Source organism: Lepus europaeus, chromosome 3 (assembly GCF_033115175.1).
Source record: "Lepus europaeus isolate LE1 chromosome 3, mLepTim1.pri, whole genome shotgun sequence".
NCBI classification, from domain to species: domain Eukaryota; kingdom Metazoa; phylum Chordata; class Mammalia; order Lagomorpha; family Leporidae; genus Lepus; species Lepus europaeus.
The window spans coordinates 151,055,835-151,075,603 of NC_084829.1; the positions used below are offsets into that span (position 1 = coordinate 151,055,835).

At 40.6% G+C, this 19,769-nt stretch overlaps 1 protein-coding gene across 3 annotated transcripts in view; it reads left to right on the forward strand.

Annotated features, from left to right (window-relative positions):
• PCMT1 (protein-L-isoaspartate (D-aspartate) O-methyltransferase) overlaps positions 1 to 16,479 on the forward strand; it is a 46,021-nt gene extending 29,542 nt beyond the window's left edge. The window contains exons 4-8 of one of the 3 annotated variants that reach the window (XM_062186919.1): positions 40 to 144; positions 4,678 to 4,798; positions 5,499 to 5,584; positions 9,792 to 10,017; positions 15,686 to 16,479. In XM_062186919.1, coding sequence (XP_062042903.1) covers positions 40 to 144; positions 4,678 to 4,798; positions 5,499 to 5,584; positions 9,792 to 9,971 — 492 coding nt within the window. In that variant the 3' untranslated portion in view covers positions 9,972 to 10,017; positions 15,686 to 16,479. The remainder of the gene's footprint in view (positions 1 to 39; positions 145 to 4,677; positions 4,799 to 5,498; positions 5,585 to 9,791; positions 10,018 to 15,685) is intronic. The other 2 variants (XM_062186918.1, XM_062186917.1) reach the window with 2 other exon arrangements.
• The last annotated feature ends 3,290 nt before the right edge of the window (positions 16,480 to 19,769 follow it).

Sequence of the window (19,769 nt, forward strand, 5' to 3'; positions counted from 1 at the left end):
CTTGAAAAAATGAACATTTGGTTTCTATTCTTTTGGCAGCATGCATATGCACTAGAACTTCTGTTTGATCAATTACATGAAGGAGCTAAAGCTCTTGATGTAGGATCTGGAAGTGGAATCCTTACTGCATGTTTTGCACGTATGGTAAGAACTTTGTTTTTTATTCTGTCCCCAACATAATCATGTTATACTTTTTCACTAGTGGTTTTGATGGGTTTTGGGTTTGCTTTTTTAAATTAAGATAGCCATTGGCATATGCATCACTTAAGATTTTTTTTTTTTAAGATTCATTTATTTATTTGAGTGATAGAGATAAAGAAAGAGAAAGATGTTCTATCTGCAGATTCATTTCCCAAATGGCTGCAACAGTCAGGGGTCTCCCACGGTGGCAGGGACTCAAGTACTTGAGCTGCCTTCTGCTTCCCAGTTGTGTTAGCATTGTGCATTACACCACAACCCTGGCTCCTAATATAAATTTTAAAAACTCAGAAATCTGATTTTTGAAAAATTTTTAAAGATTTATTTATTTAAAAAAAGAACAGTTTTCAAAAACAATATGTCAAGTATAAAGAACAAGTCATTAATTAAATACTACTGCTTTTTTAAAGATTTCTTTATTTGAAAGGCAAACACAGACACAGGGGAAGACAGAGATCTTCCATCTGCTGGTTCACTCTCCAGATGGCCACAACTGACAGAGCTGGGCCAGGAACTCTGTTATCTGAGTGTTTAGGCACGTACCTCCACTCTTAACTCCAGTTTCCTACTAATGCAGACCCTGAGAGGCAATAGTGATGGCTCAAGTGCTTGGGTCCCTGCCACTCATTTGAGAGATCTGGGTTGAGTTTCTAGTTTCTGGCTTTGGTCCTGGCCCAGCCTCAGTCACTGAAGGCCTTTGGGGAATAAATCAGTGGATGTGAGCCCTTTTCTCCCTCTCAAATAAGTAAATAAATTTTTAAAAATCCTTGCCATCTGTTAGGACCTGAACATTTTATTTTATTTTTATTTTTTAAAGATTTTATTTATTGAGAGGCAGAGTTACAAAGAGAAGGAGAGAGAGATAGGTCTTCTATCCACTGGTTCACTCCCTAAATGGCCGCAACAGCCGGAACTGGGCCAATCTGAAGCCAGGAACCAGGAGCTTCTTCCAGTTCTCCCACACAGGTGCAGAGACCCAAACACTTGGGCCATCTTCTGCTGCTTTCCCAAGCCATCAGCAGAGATCTGGGTCAGAAGAGGAGCAGCCAGGCCTGGAACCAATGCCCATATGGGATGCCAGTGCTACAGGTGGAGGCTTAGCCTACTAGCCACAGCGCTGGTCCAGGAGCTGAACTTTACAAAACAAGCAAAAGATCTGTATGTGAGCCCTTATTATGTGCCAGATACAGTTCTAGATGCATAGGACACATCAGTTTAAAAAAGAATTAGTTAAAATTCCTGCCTCCCTAGAGCTTCCATTCTAGTGAGTCTGATGATTACTTATCGACAGCAAATTATGTGGGTTCTATTCCAAGATGTATCCATAAATCCCAACTCAATTAGACTAGAACCTTGCAGTCTGGACTCCAGGCACAAGATTTCTTGTGACCAGTCTGATTTGATTATCTGAGCAAAGGTAAACCTGTTCTCCAAGTTGCTTTAGTGGGGCCCTGCTTCTGCTCTGCAGAATCCTATCCTAGTGAAGCCACTGGCAATAATACTTGAAGCATATAATGAAGGCACTTTTCCTAATGTACTGGATGGCTCAAGTGGCTGGGTTCTTGCCACCCACACGACAGACCTGTGTATTTGCTCCTAGCTCCCAGACTCAGCCTGGCCCACCCCCAGCCGTTTCATGCATTTGGGTAGTGAACCAGTAAGTGGGAGCTTGCTCTCTTTATCCCTCTCAAACAAACATTTTAACTAAAAAATAAACCAAAACAAACAAACAAAAAAAACACACACACACAAAAAAAACTAATAAAAGCACCACCTTCATTGCAAATAAACCTATAGGATTATGTTCAAACTGGGTCCACTCTATTGTCTCATGCCAGATGAGAACTTGGAAGAATGTAGTTTGGAAGCTGCTGGCCACCATCTTGGGCTCACAAAGGGTAGAGCCTGACAATGAAACCAAAAGATAAGGGAAAGTAAAGCTGGACCATGAACCAGAAAGAAACCCACTTTCAATAACAATGTCTGGTTGTCTTCTAAACACAGCCACACAAGATAGCAGATACACTGCTAGACTTTTCCATTAATGTAAACTAAATAAATCCCCTTGTAGTCCTGCTAGTTGGGGTTGAATGTTCTGTCTATCCCCAGGGACAACAACAACAAAATTCTAAGTGATGGAGTGGGCAGGTGTTGTGAAACAGCAGGTTCTCTGCCACCTGTGATGCCTGCATCCCAGATTAGAGAGCCAGTTAGAGTCCTTACTACTCCATCTACTTCTTTATTTTTTTAAACATTTATTTATTTATTTGAAAGAGTTACACACAGAGAGAAGGAGAGGCAGAGAGAGAGAGAGAGAGATTGAGATCGAGATCTTCCATCTGCTGGTTCAATCCCCAATTGGCTGCAAGGGCCAGAGATGAGCAGATACAAAGCCAGGAGCTAGGAGCTTCTTCTTGGTCTCTCATGCGGGTGTGGGGGCCCAAGCACTTGGGCCATCTTCCACTGCTTTCCCAGACCACAGTAGAGTGCTGGATTGGAAGTGGAGCAGCTGGGGACTCGAACTGGTGCCCATGTGGGACGCTGGCACTGCAGGTAGCCGCTTACCCACTGTGCCACAGCGCCAGCCCCCATCTATTTTTAATCTATTAACTCTACCTTTAAAATAATAATAATAATATAAAAAATTTAAATAATGCTTCTCACAAGTTTTCTATGAGGTAGTGTTTTAAGTGCTTTTCATGTATTCTCTTATTTAATCTTTATATTCTTTATGAGGTATGTACCATTTTCCTCCTTGTTTTGTAGAAGAGTCAAACACAAAGGAAGAGAAGTTAGTTTACACATTTAGAAAGTTAAACAGTGTTAATTAAGTAGTGACTCTTAAATATGTACCTGGGTAGTCTGACTTCAGAGTATTTATTTATTTATTTTGAAGATTTATTTGCTTACTTGAAAGAGTTGCAGAGAGAGAGAGAGAGAGAGACAGAGGTCTTCCATCCACTAGGCCAGGCTGAGGGCGAGGCCAGGCTGAGGGCAGAGCCAGGAGCTTCATCATGGTCTCCCAAGCACTTGGGTCGTCTTCTGCCCTTTCCCAGGTTCATTGCTAGGGAGCTGGATCAGAAGTGGAGCAGCAGGGACTGGAACTGGTGTCCATATGGTGTGCCATTACTGTGGATGCTGGCTTAACCCTCTGTGCCACAGTGCCAGCCCCTAGAACCTCTATTGTAGTAAATTTTCATTGATATTTGGGTCCTTTTTGTTTTTCTAGTAGCAGCAGTAGAATCAGATATAGAAATCCCTCCTCAAAAAATATTTTATATAATATTTTAACATTCAAACTTGGGCTTTTAGATGAAATTTAAATAAAAGAATGATAGCACTATCATAAAATATTAGTTTTAAAAGTAATTTATTTTCATTTTATTTGAAATGCAAAGAGATAAAGAGATCTTGCATCTGCTTGTTCACTCCCCAGATGCCTATGACAAACTGTGTTAGATCAAGTCAAAGCCAGGAACCCAGAACTGAATCTAGCTCTCCCACATGGGTGGCAGGGACCCAACTACTTGAGCCATTATCTGCTGCCTTGCAGTATATCCAATAGCAGGAAGCTGATTGGAAGCGGAGGAATCAGGATGCAAACCAGGCACTCCAATGTGAGATTCAAGCTTCCCAAGTGGCATCTTAACCACTGCACCAAATGCCCACCCTTAGCTAAATATTGGTAGATAAATCATACTTCAAAGTTCTTGGTTTAAAAATTAGAAATCTGAGAACAACAACAACAAAAAAAAGCAGAAATGCCCTTTTGTATCAGTATTGCCACAAGTAATTTTATAAATCATTGCTTTATACCTTTGTGAAACCAGTAGTTAAGAATATTATACTACTGTACTTCGAATGATTTGTGATTACTTTAAAAGTTACTGTATATGGGTGAAATGGTCATCATTATATTTGATTACTGTTTATAGCCCTTCCCTATATTTCTACTAAACTAGGGTCTTTCTGCTCTTTACTTCTTATTTGGTGAAGCATTAAGCCTTTACATTAAGCATTAAGCATTACAGTCAACTGTAATGTAAATTAAAAATGTTATCTGAAAGAGTGAAAAGAAGAAGGAAGAAAGGGAAGGGAAGTGGGGGGTGGGGGAGGAAGGTAGAGGGGAAGGGAAGGAGGGAAGAAGGGAAAAGCATTATATTCTTAGAATTGTATTTACAAACTGTTAAAAACTAATTAAAAATAGAATTCCAAGAAATAATTTTTCTCATTATTATAACTATAATTTATTTTAGTTTCTTAATTGCTTAAGTATAATTACTCAATGAGGGTCATAGTTAAGAAAGTTATGTGTGGTAAAGTATGGGAAACTGAGTGTGTAGCAATCTAATAGGAGGCTTAAGCTGTTTCATTTTTATTTCCCATTGCAGAATAAGACTTTAAATAAGGAAACACTTCAGTGACACTTGAGAATAATGAATTTACCTCAGTGAGCTATTGAATTATTTTCTTTTCCAGGTCGGATGTAGTGGAAAAGTCATAGGAATTGATCACATTAAAGAGCTAGTAGATGACTCAATAAACAACGTCAGAAAGGATGACCCAACACTTTTGTCTTCAGGGAGAGTGCAACTGGTTGGTGAGTACGTGAAGACTTTAAACATTTCTTCTCTGCAGGATTTTTATTTTTAGAAGATCCTATGCAAGCTAAATAATACTTGGAGCTAATTATTACATTCTTTTACATGCACTTTTAGCATCAGATATCAAAACAATGACTCTTTCTGTTCACCTGGTGGATGTATAGCACTGTATCTCTTTGTGATTTTAATTCTGTGTTTTGTAACCAGTGAGGCTGAATACTTTTTCATGTGTTGACCATGGGGTTTCCTCAGATATTAGATTGTACTTTTCTTTGCTTTATAGGGGCTGTAGAGTCTAGCCCCTATATATAGAGTTGGCTCTATATAGCCCTGTGTGGTTTACCTTTTCATCTTATCAGTACCTTATTGATAAGTACAAATTCTTAATTTTGATGTATTTAGGCTTCCCATTTTTTCCACTAATTTCCATGTCCTGTTTAAGGCTACTCTAAAGTCATGAAGATATGTCCTTAAATTATTTCTTTATCATTTTAATTATTCGCCTTTAGGTCTTTGATCTTCCTGATGTTGATTTCTGTGTGTGTATCAGATAGAGGTCTGATTAGATTTTTTCCCACGTGAATATCCAGTTGTCCCAGAAAAATCTGTCCTTTCCCTATTTTAAACCTGCAGTGCTGTAATTCTTCACACCGTTTGATCTGAATGGGTTTTTAAGCATAACTTTTTTTCTTCCAGTGGGGGACGGGCGAATGGGCTATGCTGAAGAAGCCCCGTATGATGCTATTCATGTCGGAGCTGCAGCCCCAGTCGTGCCCCAGGCAGTGAGTTGGGATTTTTTTCTGTGTTTCATTCAACTAAAACTTTAAAACATTTATATAGAATGGACTTCTAGATGTTTGATACAGTTAGCTGGCCCTCCTCTTCTTTCTCATATGTAAATAATTATGTAAGTGACATGAAAATCACTAGATCCCAGCTCATGGCTGTCTTACTTGAAGCAGTATTCGATCCAAGTAAGAACTAGGACAATAATAGAATTGGGAAATTCCCTCTGGAGTTCATGACCTGATAATCAGTTTGATGCTATTACATACCAGCATATATACTATATTATGTGCATGGGAGATAATGGAAAGATTGTACATTGTACCCTCACAAAGGTTGTACTCTGGAAGAGATATATCATATACATAACAGGGAATTTAATGCAATTATAGCATGTCATTAGCTTATGATATATATTGGTTGGAAAACAAAATACTTATACAAGGGAGAGAATTTTGCATAATCAAGGAGACTTCATACAGGGATAGAAGTTGAACTGAATATTAAAAAATACTAGGGTTTATACAGTTGGTAATGAGAAGGAAAGATTTTCCAGAAGAGAAGATTGCAAAGTCAGGAAATGTTCAAGGTACAGTATTGATTTTTCAGTTTAGTAAGATTCTGACAAGGTTATGTTAGCCCTTAGTAATCTTTGGATAAATTCACTGTAATCCTAGGTCTCTCTAACCTAGGAGTTTTTGCATAGCACTCGACCGGATGACCAGGAGTGGAAAGTGACAGTTTCTTCTGCCCAGTCTTATCCACAACCTAACCTAAAAGTTTTTATTGTTGTTACTGTGTTGGTACGTTTACATCAGTTATGAAGAATGTGGAAGTTGGGCAGTTTGTTGTGGACATTGATTTACTGCCCGTTGGCTGAATGACTTTCGGAAAAATGGCTCATTGTCTGCGGTTCTGTTGGTTATCTGTTTCTTAAAAAAGTCCAAGCCTGTGGTTGTAACACGTATTAATTGAAGTATCCATATAATGTAGAAAGGTATCCAAATCATAAATGAACAGCTCAGTGAATTTGCATATATGAACACATGGCCAAAGGGTTCTTAATCTTTTTTCTTTTTTTACAGCTTAGGAGCATAGAGTAAACAGTCAGAATCTGATACAGAACTATGTTTCATGAAGGGGTCGGTGCAGGGCTCATCTTTTCACTAGAACCCATCTCAGGGTTCAAAGCACATTTGTCAACTTGAACTTAAATGTTGTTGTAGGATTTGAAAATATTATGGGGATCTACATGTATTTTATTAAACTATGAGACAGCTGTGCCATGGGGCTTTGCAGTTTTAAGATAGCAGAGTAAAGATGCTTATGCCTCTTGGATATCACCCCCAAACCAACAAACAAAAACACAGACTTCATCCTCAGTTAAGTAGGAGATCACACCTGCAGTTATTGAGCTCCACAGTGTATGGTGCTGGAGGTTGAAGAAAACCAAAGAGACTACAGTGTGGAATGTCAGGGCACAAGTAGTTTGCTCTTTAGGACTCAAAAAAGGCATAGGAATTGGAGGTGAAGCATGGATTTGAAAAGAGGGGTGCTGTTTTGAAACTCTTTATGAGGAACAATTAGCCCCGCCCAAGAAATGTTCCAAAAACTGAATGACATGATTTTATGGCTTGCAGAGATCTACTGGGTGCTCAGTACAGTGCATTTTTTTCAGTTTTTTTTTAAAAAAGAGCTACAATATCTTCATCAAATTTTAGGATATTGGGCATGAGAAGAAGATTCTGAAAGACTTGAGAAAAATAAAACAGACCATGTGGTAAGAATTGGTAATTAGAATTGTATCAGACTACAAAATACCAGCATTAGAATCAAACCTGAGGAGCAAACCATCAAAATTGTGAGCTGAAAATGATTTCCAGCCTAACTCTATATGCACATATATCACCAAACAAATAGAATAAAGATAGTTTTAGACTTACACATCTGAATCTCTTTTTCAAAATATTCCATGCTGGGGTGGCTGTTTAGCCTGGTGGTTAAGACGTTGGTTAAGATACCCACCCATGTTACCCATTGGAGCACCTGGATTCTATATCTGACTAGCTCTGTGCTAATGCAGATTCTGGGAGGCAGTGTGATGGCTCAGGTCATTGGATTCCTGCCGTTCGGTGTGGGATGACTTAGTTCCTGTCTGTCAGCTCCAGCCCGGCCTGGCCCAGCCCTAGCCATTCCAGGAATTTGAGGAGTGAGCCAGCAGATGGGAACCTCTCTCTGCCTCTCTGTCTTTGTCCCTCAATGGTTCAGAACCAAAAAGAGAAAGCCATGGGATCTAGGAAGTAGAGCATTTGCTGAAGGAGAGGTGGTGGGAGATCCTAGGATTATTGCAATGGGAAGTCCCAGGATGAAAGCTGTACAGGCCTGGAGAACAACCAGTTCAGGTTTGGAGCAAGAGGAGGAAGGCACTAGAAGAGAGTCTACAGGAAAGAGAACACTAATGGAATGAGTTTGATTGAAAATTTCATTGAGAAGCTGTTGTAGCTAGAATGATTAGAGAGTTACAATGAGAATTAAGTGATGAAAAAGGAAAAGCCTTCAGTCTTAGCTGCAGGGGAAATAAAACTTTTGTATAAAGAAGGAAACTTTGGATACCTCTTGGCGTGGCAGCAAAATATATTTGAAGTCCTAACTGAAAATTAGTTTAATTAAAAAAAAGGTGATTGGCTGGATTGGGGAAAGGCAGCAGAACATATGGATATATTAAGAGAGCTCAATCCAGGGGCCAGTGTTGTGGTGTAGCAGGTACAGCCACCACCTGTGACACCAGCATCCCATATGGGCACTAGTTCGAGTTCTAGCTGCTTCACTTCCACTCTAGCTCCCTGTTAATGTGCCTGGGAAAGCAGCAGAAGATGGCCTGAGTGCTAGGCCCCCTGCACCCTTGTGGGATTCCCATAGGAAGCTCCAGGCTCTTGGCTTCGTCCTGGCTCTGCCCTGACTGTTGCAGCTATTTGGGGAGTGAACTAGTGGATGGAAGATTCTCTCTCTCTCTCTATTTCTCTCTTTCTCTCTCTCTCTCTTTTTGTGTGTGTATCCCTCTCTTCTTTCTGTGACTCTGCCTTTCAAATAAATACATTAAAAAAAAATAGAGCTCAATCCTTATCTAGCTTATAATTTATAATATAAAAGTAACACTAGAAGACACAGCTAAAAGGATTTTACATTGCTTGATTTGGGGAGCAAGATTGGGATGGGGACGAAGTTGTTGTTTTCTTTTGTTACAAACTTTGAAATGTAGAAAAACAAAGAATACTTGCAAGTATTACTTTGATAAAAATTAAAATGGAAAAAATAATATAGGCTAGCTGATAACCAAAATTTTAATTGAGGATGTCCTTAATGCTATCCAAAGTAAGATTTCTTCATTATTGTTTTTGAATAATGATGATTCATAAGGCTATGTTCAAATGGTAGCATATGACTTGAACATTTCTGACTGGAGAGACTTTTGGTGGGTAGTGTTGGTTCTTCATAGATAAGGGGTCGCCTCTAATACTGCGGAGACTCTGGCCTGCCTTCCCTTCTCATGCCAGTACGCCTCGTTTATTCAGAGCTCAAGTATCCTTACTTTTGCTTGAGTGATGCCCTAGATCTTAAACTGAGACACAGATTTCTTACTGATTTCCTACGCTTCCCCCTTTTGCCCGGCCCCCCCTCTTCCAGTCCACAAAGATTCAAAATAGGCACATAAGCTTTAGAATCTTCTGCTTTTGCCCTTGGCCGCCCCAGGAGGAAGTGCCACAGTAGGAAGTGCTACAGGAGGTGGTTCAGTTCAAACATTCTGTGTCCTTCAGTTATACCAGGGACTATGTTAGATACTAGGAACACAGAGATGAATAAGATGCAGTCTTTGTCCTCAAGGAACTTGTAGTAGTTTGCTAGGGGAGGCTGATAGGCTGAATAACAAGTCTGTCAACATATGGACAAGGGATCTTAAAAAGTACAGGGGAAAAGTGTATCATGAAATAACTGCGTGGATTTCAAAATATTTTGTAGCAAAATGCACTTATCTTTTAATTCCATGTTTCCATGAACTTTTTGAAGCCCCTTGTATATAGTAAATGAGATACATTTCTCCCTTTTGCCCATGGACACTGAAAATTGTTTACAGTGTTGACTAATGGTTTGGCTGTTCATATAAAATCTGTAACTTGGTGGGTATGTGTTTTTCTTTCTCTGCAGCTAATAGACCAGTTAAAGCCTGGTGGAAGATTGATATTGCCAGTTGGTCCTGCGGGTGGAAACCAAATGTTGGAGCAGTACGATAAGCTACAAGATGGCAGCGTCAAAATGAAGCCTTTGATGGGGGTGATATATGTGCCTTTAACAGATAAAGAAAAGCAATGGTCTAGGTGGAAGTGATTTTATCTTCTGCTCTTTTCTTCTTCCACACGTGCAAGGTGAAAGGGTGTGAATTTTAAGACATTAGATTGTAAGAGCTGTGTGTTGGTTACCACCTTCATGCTGTCATTGAAACATCAGAAATTCATTACATTAAACGCGAGACATTTTGCATGATCTACCCTTATGATATAGCTCATATTTTTGGGAAAGGGAGGGTGAGACTTGGTTGGCACTCAGGGTTTTTTTAGTAGGTTTTTTTCTTAAGAGACTATCAGTGGCAGTTCAGTACCTTCTAAGGATATTTGACTATCAGCCACTCTATTTCTGTAGGCATAATCATTATCATAGCTGTTGTGTGGGCACAGAAACAAAGGCTTTGGTCTGGAAAAGCAGGGCCCATCACGTCCTGTCTTGTTCGCTCTCTATTCTGCCATTGTTATAAGGAGAAAGAGAAAGATCAGTTGTCCCACTTTTTAAAGCTGTCATGGTCCCAGAGAGGACATCCATCTCTTAGTTGATTTTCTCTTTTTTTCAGTGAGATTCGTGGAAGTCTGATGACCTGTGCCTGTTTTAGAGTCAGCTGTCTTTCTCTCCTTTCTATAGACTAGGCCAGCCACGTTTTAAGCTATTCTGGCTAAGTTTTGAGGAAGGGGAGGGGCTCCTAAGAGGCACCCAGCGAGTGCCCAGGTCTCACAAACCCACCCAGAGGGCTAGCACCATGCCTTGGAGTCTTCATAGCATGGCTCAGTGCTCACTGTTGGTTCATTTTCATCAAAATCAGAATTTTGTTTCAAGCCTTTTCTCTGTTCCCACTCCCCTTGGTGAGGGAGGGTAAGATCCGAACATTCAAGTGCTGGTAGCCAAGTGAGACTACTTGAAGGTAGATGCCAAAGTGAGAGAGGATTTCTGTAAAGCCTGGTTTCAGAATCTCTTTTTATTTGACATAAAGAGTAATATTTTAAGATAATTATTTTCTTAATATGTAAATGGTGATTATAAGTTTAATAGACCTCTCAATTTTGTTTTCTGGAAAGAGGAGAGGAACTTTTTGAATGAATATTTACTCGCAAAAATGGTAACGAATCTGTTTGTTCACAGTTATGCCTTATTTAGTAAATTCAGATTGACCTTTTCTTTTCTTTTTATTTTTTTTGAGATTTAAAAGTATTTATCAGAATCAAGGACCTCCACCCAGAGTGGCATGGAGGGGGCTTCCAAGAGAGGAAAAGAAATTGACCTTTTCTAAGAATCTTATTAGGCATTGCATTTTATTCTGATGTAATGTTATTGTAGTCTTCTTCCTTGAATTATAGCCTGGAACACAGACGTTGCCTTTTAAAAACGCATGTAAACAGCTGTTGGGCTTCTCAGAATCAGATGCAGTTATGACATCTGAGTACCTGTCTTTGCTGTGTTTCTAACGAGTTATGCTGTCACATGATTGTGTGGAAGGGGCATACAGAGTTTCGAAGGGTTTTACTGAAGGGACTTTTCAGAAGATGGGAAAGGTTTTGGGAACCAGTAAAGGATGTTGACATGGGAGCAGGGATACCCAGGGTAGTAGTCTGATGCTTTTACCACCCCAGGTCCAAGTGCAAAAAGGGACACAGTTTTACTAGAACCCAGTGGGAGCAAGGACAGCCACGACAGGGCATGGCAGGGTTTGGGAAGGAATTCCTGACAGGAGTGGTGGTGACAGAGGGAAGAGGCCACTCCCAGATCTGGGAATAACCTCAGTGTACCCCCTCTCTACCAGGACGTCATGTGGGTCAGACTTAAGTAGGCCATTTGCGGTCTGAAATCAGTTCTCACCATCACCTTCCCACCTCTCCCTTCAGAACCTTTCCTGCTTTTTTTTTTTTTTTTTGGTAAGATTTATTTTATTTGAAAGGCAGAGTTACATAGAGGCAGAGAGAGAGGTCTTCCATCCACTGTTTCATTCCCCAGATGGCCGCAACAGCCAGAGCTGCATTGATCTGAAGCCAGGAGCATCCTCCAGGTCTCCTATGCAGGTGCAGGGGCCCAAGGACTTGGGCCGTCTTCCACTGCTTTTGTTTTTTAGGCCAAAGCAGAGGGCTGGATCGGAAGTGGAGCAGCTGAGACTTGAACTGGCACCCATATGGGATGCCGGCACTGCAGGTGGCGGCTTTACCTGCTATGCTACAGTACCAGCTCCTCTCTCCTGCTTTTAAAATTTAGGTCTGGAATAGATTTGAGTAGTTGTCTAGTTTTTATGTGTCATTTTCTATCACCTTTAGGCATAATCTATGCTTAAACGGTTCTTGACAGGAAAAAGAAGTGTGGTCTTTGTAAATTGCCTTTGGAAAAGAGGCATCTACTACTTTTCTCTGGCAGTTTGTTCTGTTGTTAAGTGTCTGTCAGTGTGGAGGACCTTCTCAGTATCATCCTTCAACTCTGCCAGTGTGTGGCCACTGTGCCAGGCACTGTGCTGGGCGCCAGCACTGCTCTCATGGAGTTCAGAGTCAGTTAGGAGAACCAGAGGCCGTGGGAAACGGGCATTCCAGTGCAGTGCATTTAGACTTGCAGCAGGGAGCGTGGAGGGTGAAGCCAAGCCGTGACCACATTTCAGAAAGTGGCTCTGGCTGTAATGTTGAGAGGAGATTGGGAAGGGACACAATTAAAATTTGTATTTCATTTTAAATAAGTATTTGTGTCAAAATTAGTATCTTGCTAATCTGGCAAAAGTTTTCCTTTCTTTTTGTCCTTAATAGTCACTAGAGTTAATGCAATAGGTCCATTTCTGGTTTGTGAAATTGAGGAATGTTTCAGGGTTCTCATGTTTTAAGCTCTTTGAGTGATGTATTCTTAAAGTGGTATGCATACATACACGAAAAAGATGTTATGAATTGATCATGCATTTTTTTTTTTTTTTTTTTGACAGGCAGAGTGGATAGTGAGAGAGAGAGACAGAGAGGAAGGTCTTCCTTTTTGCCGTTGGTTCACCCTCCAATGGCCGCTGCGGCCAGCGCATCTCGCTGATCCGAAGCCAGAAGCCAGGTGCTTCTCCTGGTCTCCCATGCGGGTGCAGGGCCCAAGCACTTGGGCCATTCTCCACTGCCTTCCCAGGCCATAGCAGAGAGCTGGCCTGGAAGTGGGGCAACCGGGATAGAGTCCGGCGCCCCAACCGGGATTAGAACCCAGTGTGCCGGCGCCGCAAGGCGGAGGATTAGCCTGTTAAGCCACGGCGCCAGCTGATCATGCATTTCTAAGATTGACAGTTTAGATGCTAGGGAATCCAACTGGTCCTATTGTTTCATATTCTAAATTCTTTTTTCTTGTTGGCATTCTTTTTATGTTTCTCAGTGCTTTCTACAAAGCAAAGTACACAAAGCTGTTTTTAACTCAAAACCCATTTATGTATTAGAAAATATTTATGAATTTTGATTGTTGTTTCTTGGTAGTACATCTTTTTATTTGTTCTTTTTTTTTTTTTTTAAAGATTTTGTTTATTTGAATGTCAGAGCTCCAGAGAGACACAGAGAGAGACAGAGACAGAGAGAGATCCTCCATCCACTGATTCATTCCCCAAATGGCCACAGTGGCCAGGGCTGGGCTAAGAGGAATCCAGGAGCTAGGAGAGTCATCCAGGTCTCCCAGGCAGGTGTCAGGGGCCCAAGCACCTGGGGCATCCTCTGCTGCCTTCCCAGGCACACCAGCAGGGAGCTGGGTTAGAAGTGGAGCAGCCAGGACCCAAACTGGTGCCCACAGGGATTCCAGCTTCACAGGCAGTGGCTTCACCCACTGTGTCATAACACCGCCCCTATTTATTCTTATACAAGAATATATAAGACTAAATGTTAACAGCATGGCATTATTACAACCTAATAAGCAGTATTATATGTAATTATGTTATATAAAATAAAATAAACATACATAGTTACTAACCTAATTAATATATTTAGCACATATTTGTATATCCTTCTACTATTTATTGGAAATGACCTGTAAATCAGATAAGAAATACATGTTTGTAGAATTTGAACATTAGGAAAAACTGAATAACTTGAAAATTATTTATTTTACTTATGTTTACTTTAGTTTATGAATATAACATTTTACAGGTAAACTCTCTATAGTCTGGCTATTTTAATATTTGCATGAGTTAAAGCAAAAACTATTCTGTGAGAATTATAATGCTGTTATTTAGAAGAATTTACAAAGCAGAATCAGAACTGATGATCTATCATTTAAAGGTAATCCAGGGGTTGGTGCTGTGGCGTAGTCATATTAGGTTCTGTCTGTCTGTCTTGTCTCTCCCCTTGTCTGTAACTCTGCCTTTCAAATCAATAAATAAACCTAATACTAGATGGTAAAGCAGCTTATGGTATAGGTAATTTTTAAAAATGTTTTCTTGCCCAATTTCTGAAGTTGACTTTCTAAAAGGCAGATTGTCTGGTAATTGCTTGATCCACCAGGTTCCTATGAAATAGAAGCTCTTGATTTCACCTTCCTTTCAAATTTAATAACTTCAACACTTTTTTAAATGAGTTATTTATTTGAAAGGCAGAGCCACAAGCAGGGGGGCAGACAGATTTTCCATCCATAGTTCATTCCCCCAAATGGCTACAATGGACAGAGCTGGGTTGATCCGAAGCCAGGAGCCAGGAACCTCCTCCAGGTCTCTCACGTGGGTGCAGGAGTCCAAGCACTTGGGCCATCTTCTGCTGCTTTCCCAGGTGCACCAGCAGGGAGCTGGATCAGAAGTACAGCAGCCAGGACATGAACCAGTGCCCATGTGGGATTCTGGTGCCACAGGCTGAGGCTTTACCCACTGTGCCACAGCACTGGCCCAAAACTTTTAAATTTTATTTTTTATTAGAGACAATTTCTTGCTATAATAGTACAAGGAATTCTTAAGTTTCTTCATCCAGAGTCACCAATTATTAACATTTTTTCACATTTGCTTTCTCACTCTGTATATACATATAAGTAATATTTTTAAATTACAAATATCATGCTTCTTTATCCCTAAAGTAGTTGAGTATTTAATGATGTTTTTGGTACTCAGATTACCCTCAAATGTGAGGCATTTAGGCTTTTCGAAGTGATTGCCTTCTATTTATTTTCACTTTTATGGCATTGAGGTACAGTTGATAGACTGTGTGAAATTATTCTTTCCTCTCCTCCTCCTCTCACTGAGAGATGCTGGTCCAGTGCCACACTGGCCCAGCGCATGGTGTCTGGGGGAGCTGCTAGCACTGCCTATGAAATCAACCGCAAGGTAGAAGGAGGATGCTTCCAGGTGGTGGATTTTCTCCCTGGGAGTTTGGGTGGAGCCTGATGGACTCCACAGCTGCTGACAGACGCTCTAGCAAAAGAAGAAATTTTTGTGACTGTAACTCGAAAATATGTGAATTCTGAATTCTCAAGTCGTGATTTTATGATAAATAAAGTATTAGCAATAATGTTCCCACATCTATAAGTTGCAGTTTTTCTGAAATTTCTGTTCTTGTGAGAACTCTTATCTTTAGAATTAAAAAATACAGAACTCAGGCCTGTAGGGTTTTACAGTGCATTTTGGAGTAGCATGAAAGATGTGTGGGATGACTGGCTTCCATTTTTGCTTTGCCCTGGGAGTGTTTGCTCTCAGTTTTTTGGTACAAGGCTCGGGGCTCAATGCATCTTCACTGGCTCGGAAGTTATATGTTAGCTCTTAGCCAGGATCTGTAGTGTGTAACCCCTGCTCACGCGTTCTCTCTTTCCTTCCCCAGGGATGAACTCTAAGAACATCAGCTTGACCAGCCTATGATATTTCAGTGGATTGCTCATCTCAGTCCTCAAAGCTTTTTGGAAACCAACAGCATCACAGCTTGTTTTGGACTTTGTCACACTGTTATTTTCAGCATGAAAATGTGTGGTTTTGTAGGGTTTTCTAATTCTTCAAAGAGGCACAGAGCCCGACTGGCAGAGGAGGGCTGCAGAGTAGGCAGAGCGTGTGTTACTTCTTTCACATGCCCACAGTTTACCTTAAAATAGGAAAAGAAGGGGTTCTGCAAAATGGAAAATTTTAGTTTATGACTGATTTTGAGGAGTGGTTTTCCTTTTCTTGGACACTTAATTTTGTTCTGATGTTAATTTATCAAATTTCTTCTGTGTATCAGATAACACCACCATTCACAAGTTAAGATTCTTGGTATTTGGATATCTGTTAGATGCTACTAAGAAATAGAGATGAGCTTTCTTTTTAAAGCTTTTGATGTGGTGTCATAGAATAGCATGTTATAGATACAGTCAGCTGCTTTGTTACCTTCCAACTAGGCACTGTAAATACCGAAACTGAGGATGGCAGGCGTCAGCACTCTGCTGCTCTGATTGGACTGACTGACATAGTTCGTTCTTCCTCTCTAAAAGTGATAGGGGACTTGTAGCTTAGCCTTGTTTGTGTGTGTGTGTTTCTAATTTGCTGCTGATAATGTATACGAATCTAACATGCTGTGTAAACTGTGTCTTTGTTACTGCACAGTTTATGCAGTGCTGCTTTGCCAAATAAAAGTTCAAAGCAAAAGAGGCTTTGGTGATTCTTGAATCTAGAAGCATAAAAACAGCAAGTCCACCAGATTCAGAATACTGGTAGGGCAGAGTGAGCAGATCAGTAGCATGAATCAGTCCAACTGTACATTGTCGAATGTGCCCAGATGTCCCCAGGGCAAGGACCTGCCTCGTCTGTTCCCACATAGCTGAGGACTTGTCCTGTAGTGGACAGTAAATGCTGAGTGAGTGAGGCGGTGAATGAGTTGATTTAATGTCACAGAAGACCAGGGTTGAAGACAAGCATACCAAAATCTCTCTCTCATCTACAAATAGATTATTAATATGATGACTGTAAATAAATAAATATGATGACTATAAATGCATTTATAAGAAGGTAGTAGCACCTTAGGATCTTTAAATGTTGTGGTTTTATAATAGGATCTTGGTTTGTTTGAGGCTTCTAGAACTTGAGGAAATATCACCAGCTCTAGACTGAACAGAACTGGAGCCCCCGTGAAGCCCTTCTGTGTGCAGTGTGTGTGATTCTTAGTGAGCAGGGACACTGCCCCCACTCTTAAAGAAGAGTCTTAGACATTACTTTTTTAAAAAATGGTTTTTAAAAAGTTATGCATATATCGTTTTACAAGTTTCTCTTCTTGAGTGGTCTCAGAAACAAGGTTTGTACCTCAAACTTGAATATTTGTTGTGGGTTTCCATTTGGCCTTTACACTTCTGAGCCCCAGGCATGAACCCGCATGTGCAGGACTTACTGTCATCTGGGGTGGTTGCTAAGGTCAAATATTTTTAGGACTTAAAATTCATCTCAGGCTTACTCACCAGTTTGTGTCCTTCATTGCCACTAGCATCATGTTATTGTATATGAGTCTCTATTAGTTTTTTTTTTTAAAGACTTATTTATTTGAAAGGCAGTCAGGGAGGTTTTCCATCTGCTGGTTCACTCCCCAGATGGCTGCAACGGTCAGAGCTGTGCCAATTTGAAGCCAGGAGCCAGGAGTTTCCTCCGGGTCTCCCACGTGGGTGCAGGGGCCCAAGGACTTGGGCCATCTTCTACTGCTTTCCCAAGCCACAGCTGAGAGCTGCATCAGAAGTGGAGTAGCTGGGACTCGAACCAGCACCCAGATGGGATGCCAGCACTACAGTTGCAGCTTAACCCGGTAAGCCACAGCGCTGGCCCCAAGAGAGCTAAATTTATGTACAAGGCAGTCTACAAAAAGTTCATGGGAAATATGTATTATGAAAAAACTGCATAGATGTCAACATTTTTTTGACACCCCCCAAAAAAAACCTTTAAACTTTTTTTGAAGTTTTCTTGGATTTGTGTAGGTTAAAGATAAGAAATGTCTCTAATTTGTAGTATCCATACTTTCTAAAACTTTTGGCATTTCATATTTCCTTAACAAAAATGAATTTTTGTAAAGATTTATTTATTTGAAAGGCAGAGTTACAGAGAGGCAGAGAGAGAGAGAGAGGTCTTCCATCTGCTGGTTCAGTCCCCAGATGGCTGTAATGGCTGGAGCTGCACCATTCCAAAGCCAGGAGCCAAGTGCTTCCTCTGGGTTTCCCACATGGGTGCAGGGGCCCAAGGACTTGGGCCATCTTATCCTGCTTTCCCAGGCCATAGCAGAGAGCTGGATGGGAAGTGGAGCAGTGGAGACTCGAACTGGCACCCATATAGGATGCCAGCACTGCAGGCAGTGGCTTTACCCAATACTCCACAGCGCTGGCCCCAACAAAAATGATTCTTTAATAAAGGGCAACAATGAAAGTATTTCAGAAAGTTCCAGTCTAGCAATAGCCCATCTAAATAAGGTTTTTTTGTTTGTTTGTTTTTCACAGACTTGGTCTTTTATAACCCTAGATTAAAAATTGTGGTTTCTGTTGAAAGTTTCACTCTTCAGCCAGGAATGTTAAAAGAAAATGACATTTAGGGGAAAATAATTAATTATCATTGTTCATGCAAGTATTTACAATCTCATTAGTTAATTTTAAAAGCTGCCATTATTTAAAGAAAAAAGTTAACTGAATTTTTAAAAATTGGTTATAATGCACCTATATGTTAAACTATCTTAAAAACTCAGCGGATTCTAAAATAAAGTAAGATTTTTTTTTATTAATAACCTAATACTCATGAATCCTTTGCACCTATTTGCAGTGTGGTTATCAGCCAGGAAACATCACCTTTGGTTTTTTGCAGTAGAGAGGTATTTCTTGTTTGCAGCTATGGCACTACAAGAATAAAAACTCAGGAGTATGGTAACTGCATACTAACACTGTAAATAAACGAATAGGGGTCATTTTTTAAGTGTTCTAAGTAGAATTCAAAAGCATTTCCTACAACTTACTGTGTTCTTGAACTGCACTCAATAACAAGTGAGTCCTGAGTGAATTTCACTTGCAGCTCTTTGAATGTCTCTTACCACTGTTACAAGGAGACCGTATTTTGTCCCTGCTGCACTTAAAGGTTGGCTCAAGGAGAATACCGGTGAAAGAAGTCTCAATGCAAAGAAAAGTGGCTGGCCCTGGCCTTGAGCTTGTTTGCTATATCATAATGAAAAGGAAATCAAGTCTAATAATCTTTTCCTCAATTCTTCTAATATCAGCATCTGTAATATCAGCAGTAACTCCTTTGCAACTGGAGTTACTGGTTCCCACTTTGGGTTTCATCACTTTAACTGATTTCTGTGTTGGGACCGGAACTCTTTGAAATGGCCTTTGTTGGCAGTTAGTTCCCACATAGTGGCATGTGGGCCAGGGATCCCCTGGGGGCCTCTGAGCTTTCTCGTCCCTCCCTGTCTCTCTCTGTCCTCCCGGATGTCTTCCTGTCTTTCCTTTTGTCTGCCTTTCAACCTCAGAAGACATCCTAGAGCTCTCAGTCTGCAGTCAGGTGGCCATCACAGAAAAAAATGTTTTTGCTCTAAGATCAGGTGATGGCAATGAGAGGACAGCAATCCAGGGGCTTGGGGGAGCTGGGGACATTTGTGTTTAAATCTTTGCACCCCAAACACTTCATGGTGTCCTGCAAAGGATCTCATCCCATGGAATAATTTCTTTCTGCCACTATCCATTTTTTCCCCCTCCAACTGTGGTTATCCTGTGAGGATTTTGCCTGGAAATTACATGATAGATCAAAGAAACTGAAAAACTCTCTGTAAACACTATTATATACATTTTAAACCAACTGTGAGATATTTTCTGTGAAAAAATGTCCTGCCCCCCTTTGGGGCCTTGGCGCCATTGAGCAATCAGGAGGTGGCAATGGAGTTGGGTGAAACAGACCAGGGAGTTATAGATGGGGTTTTGGGG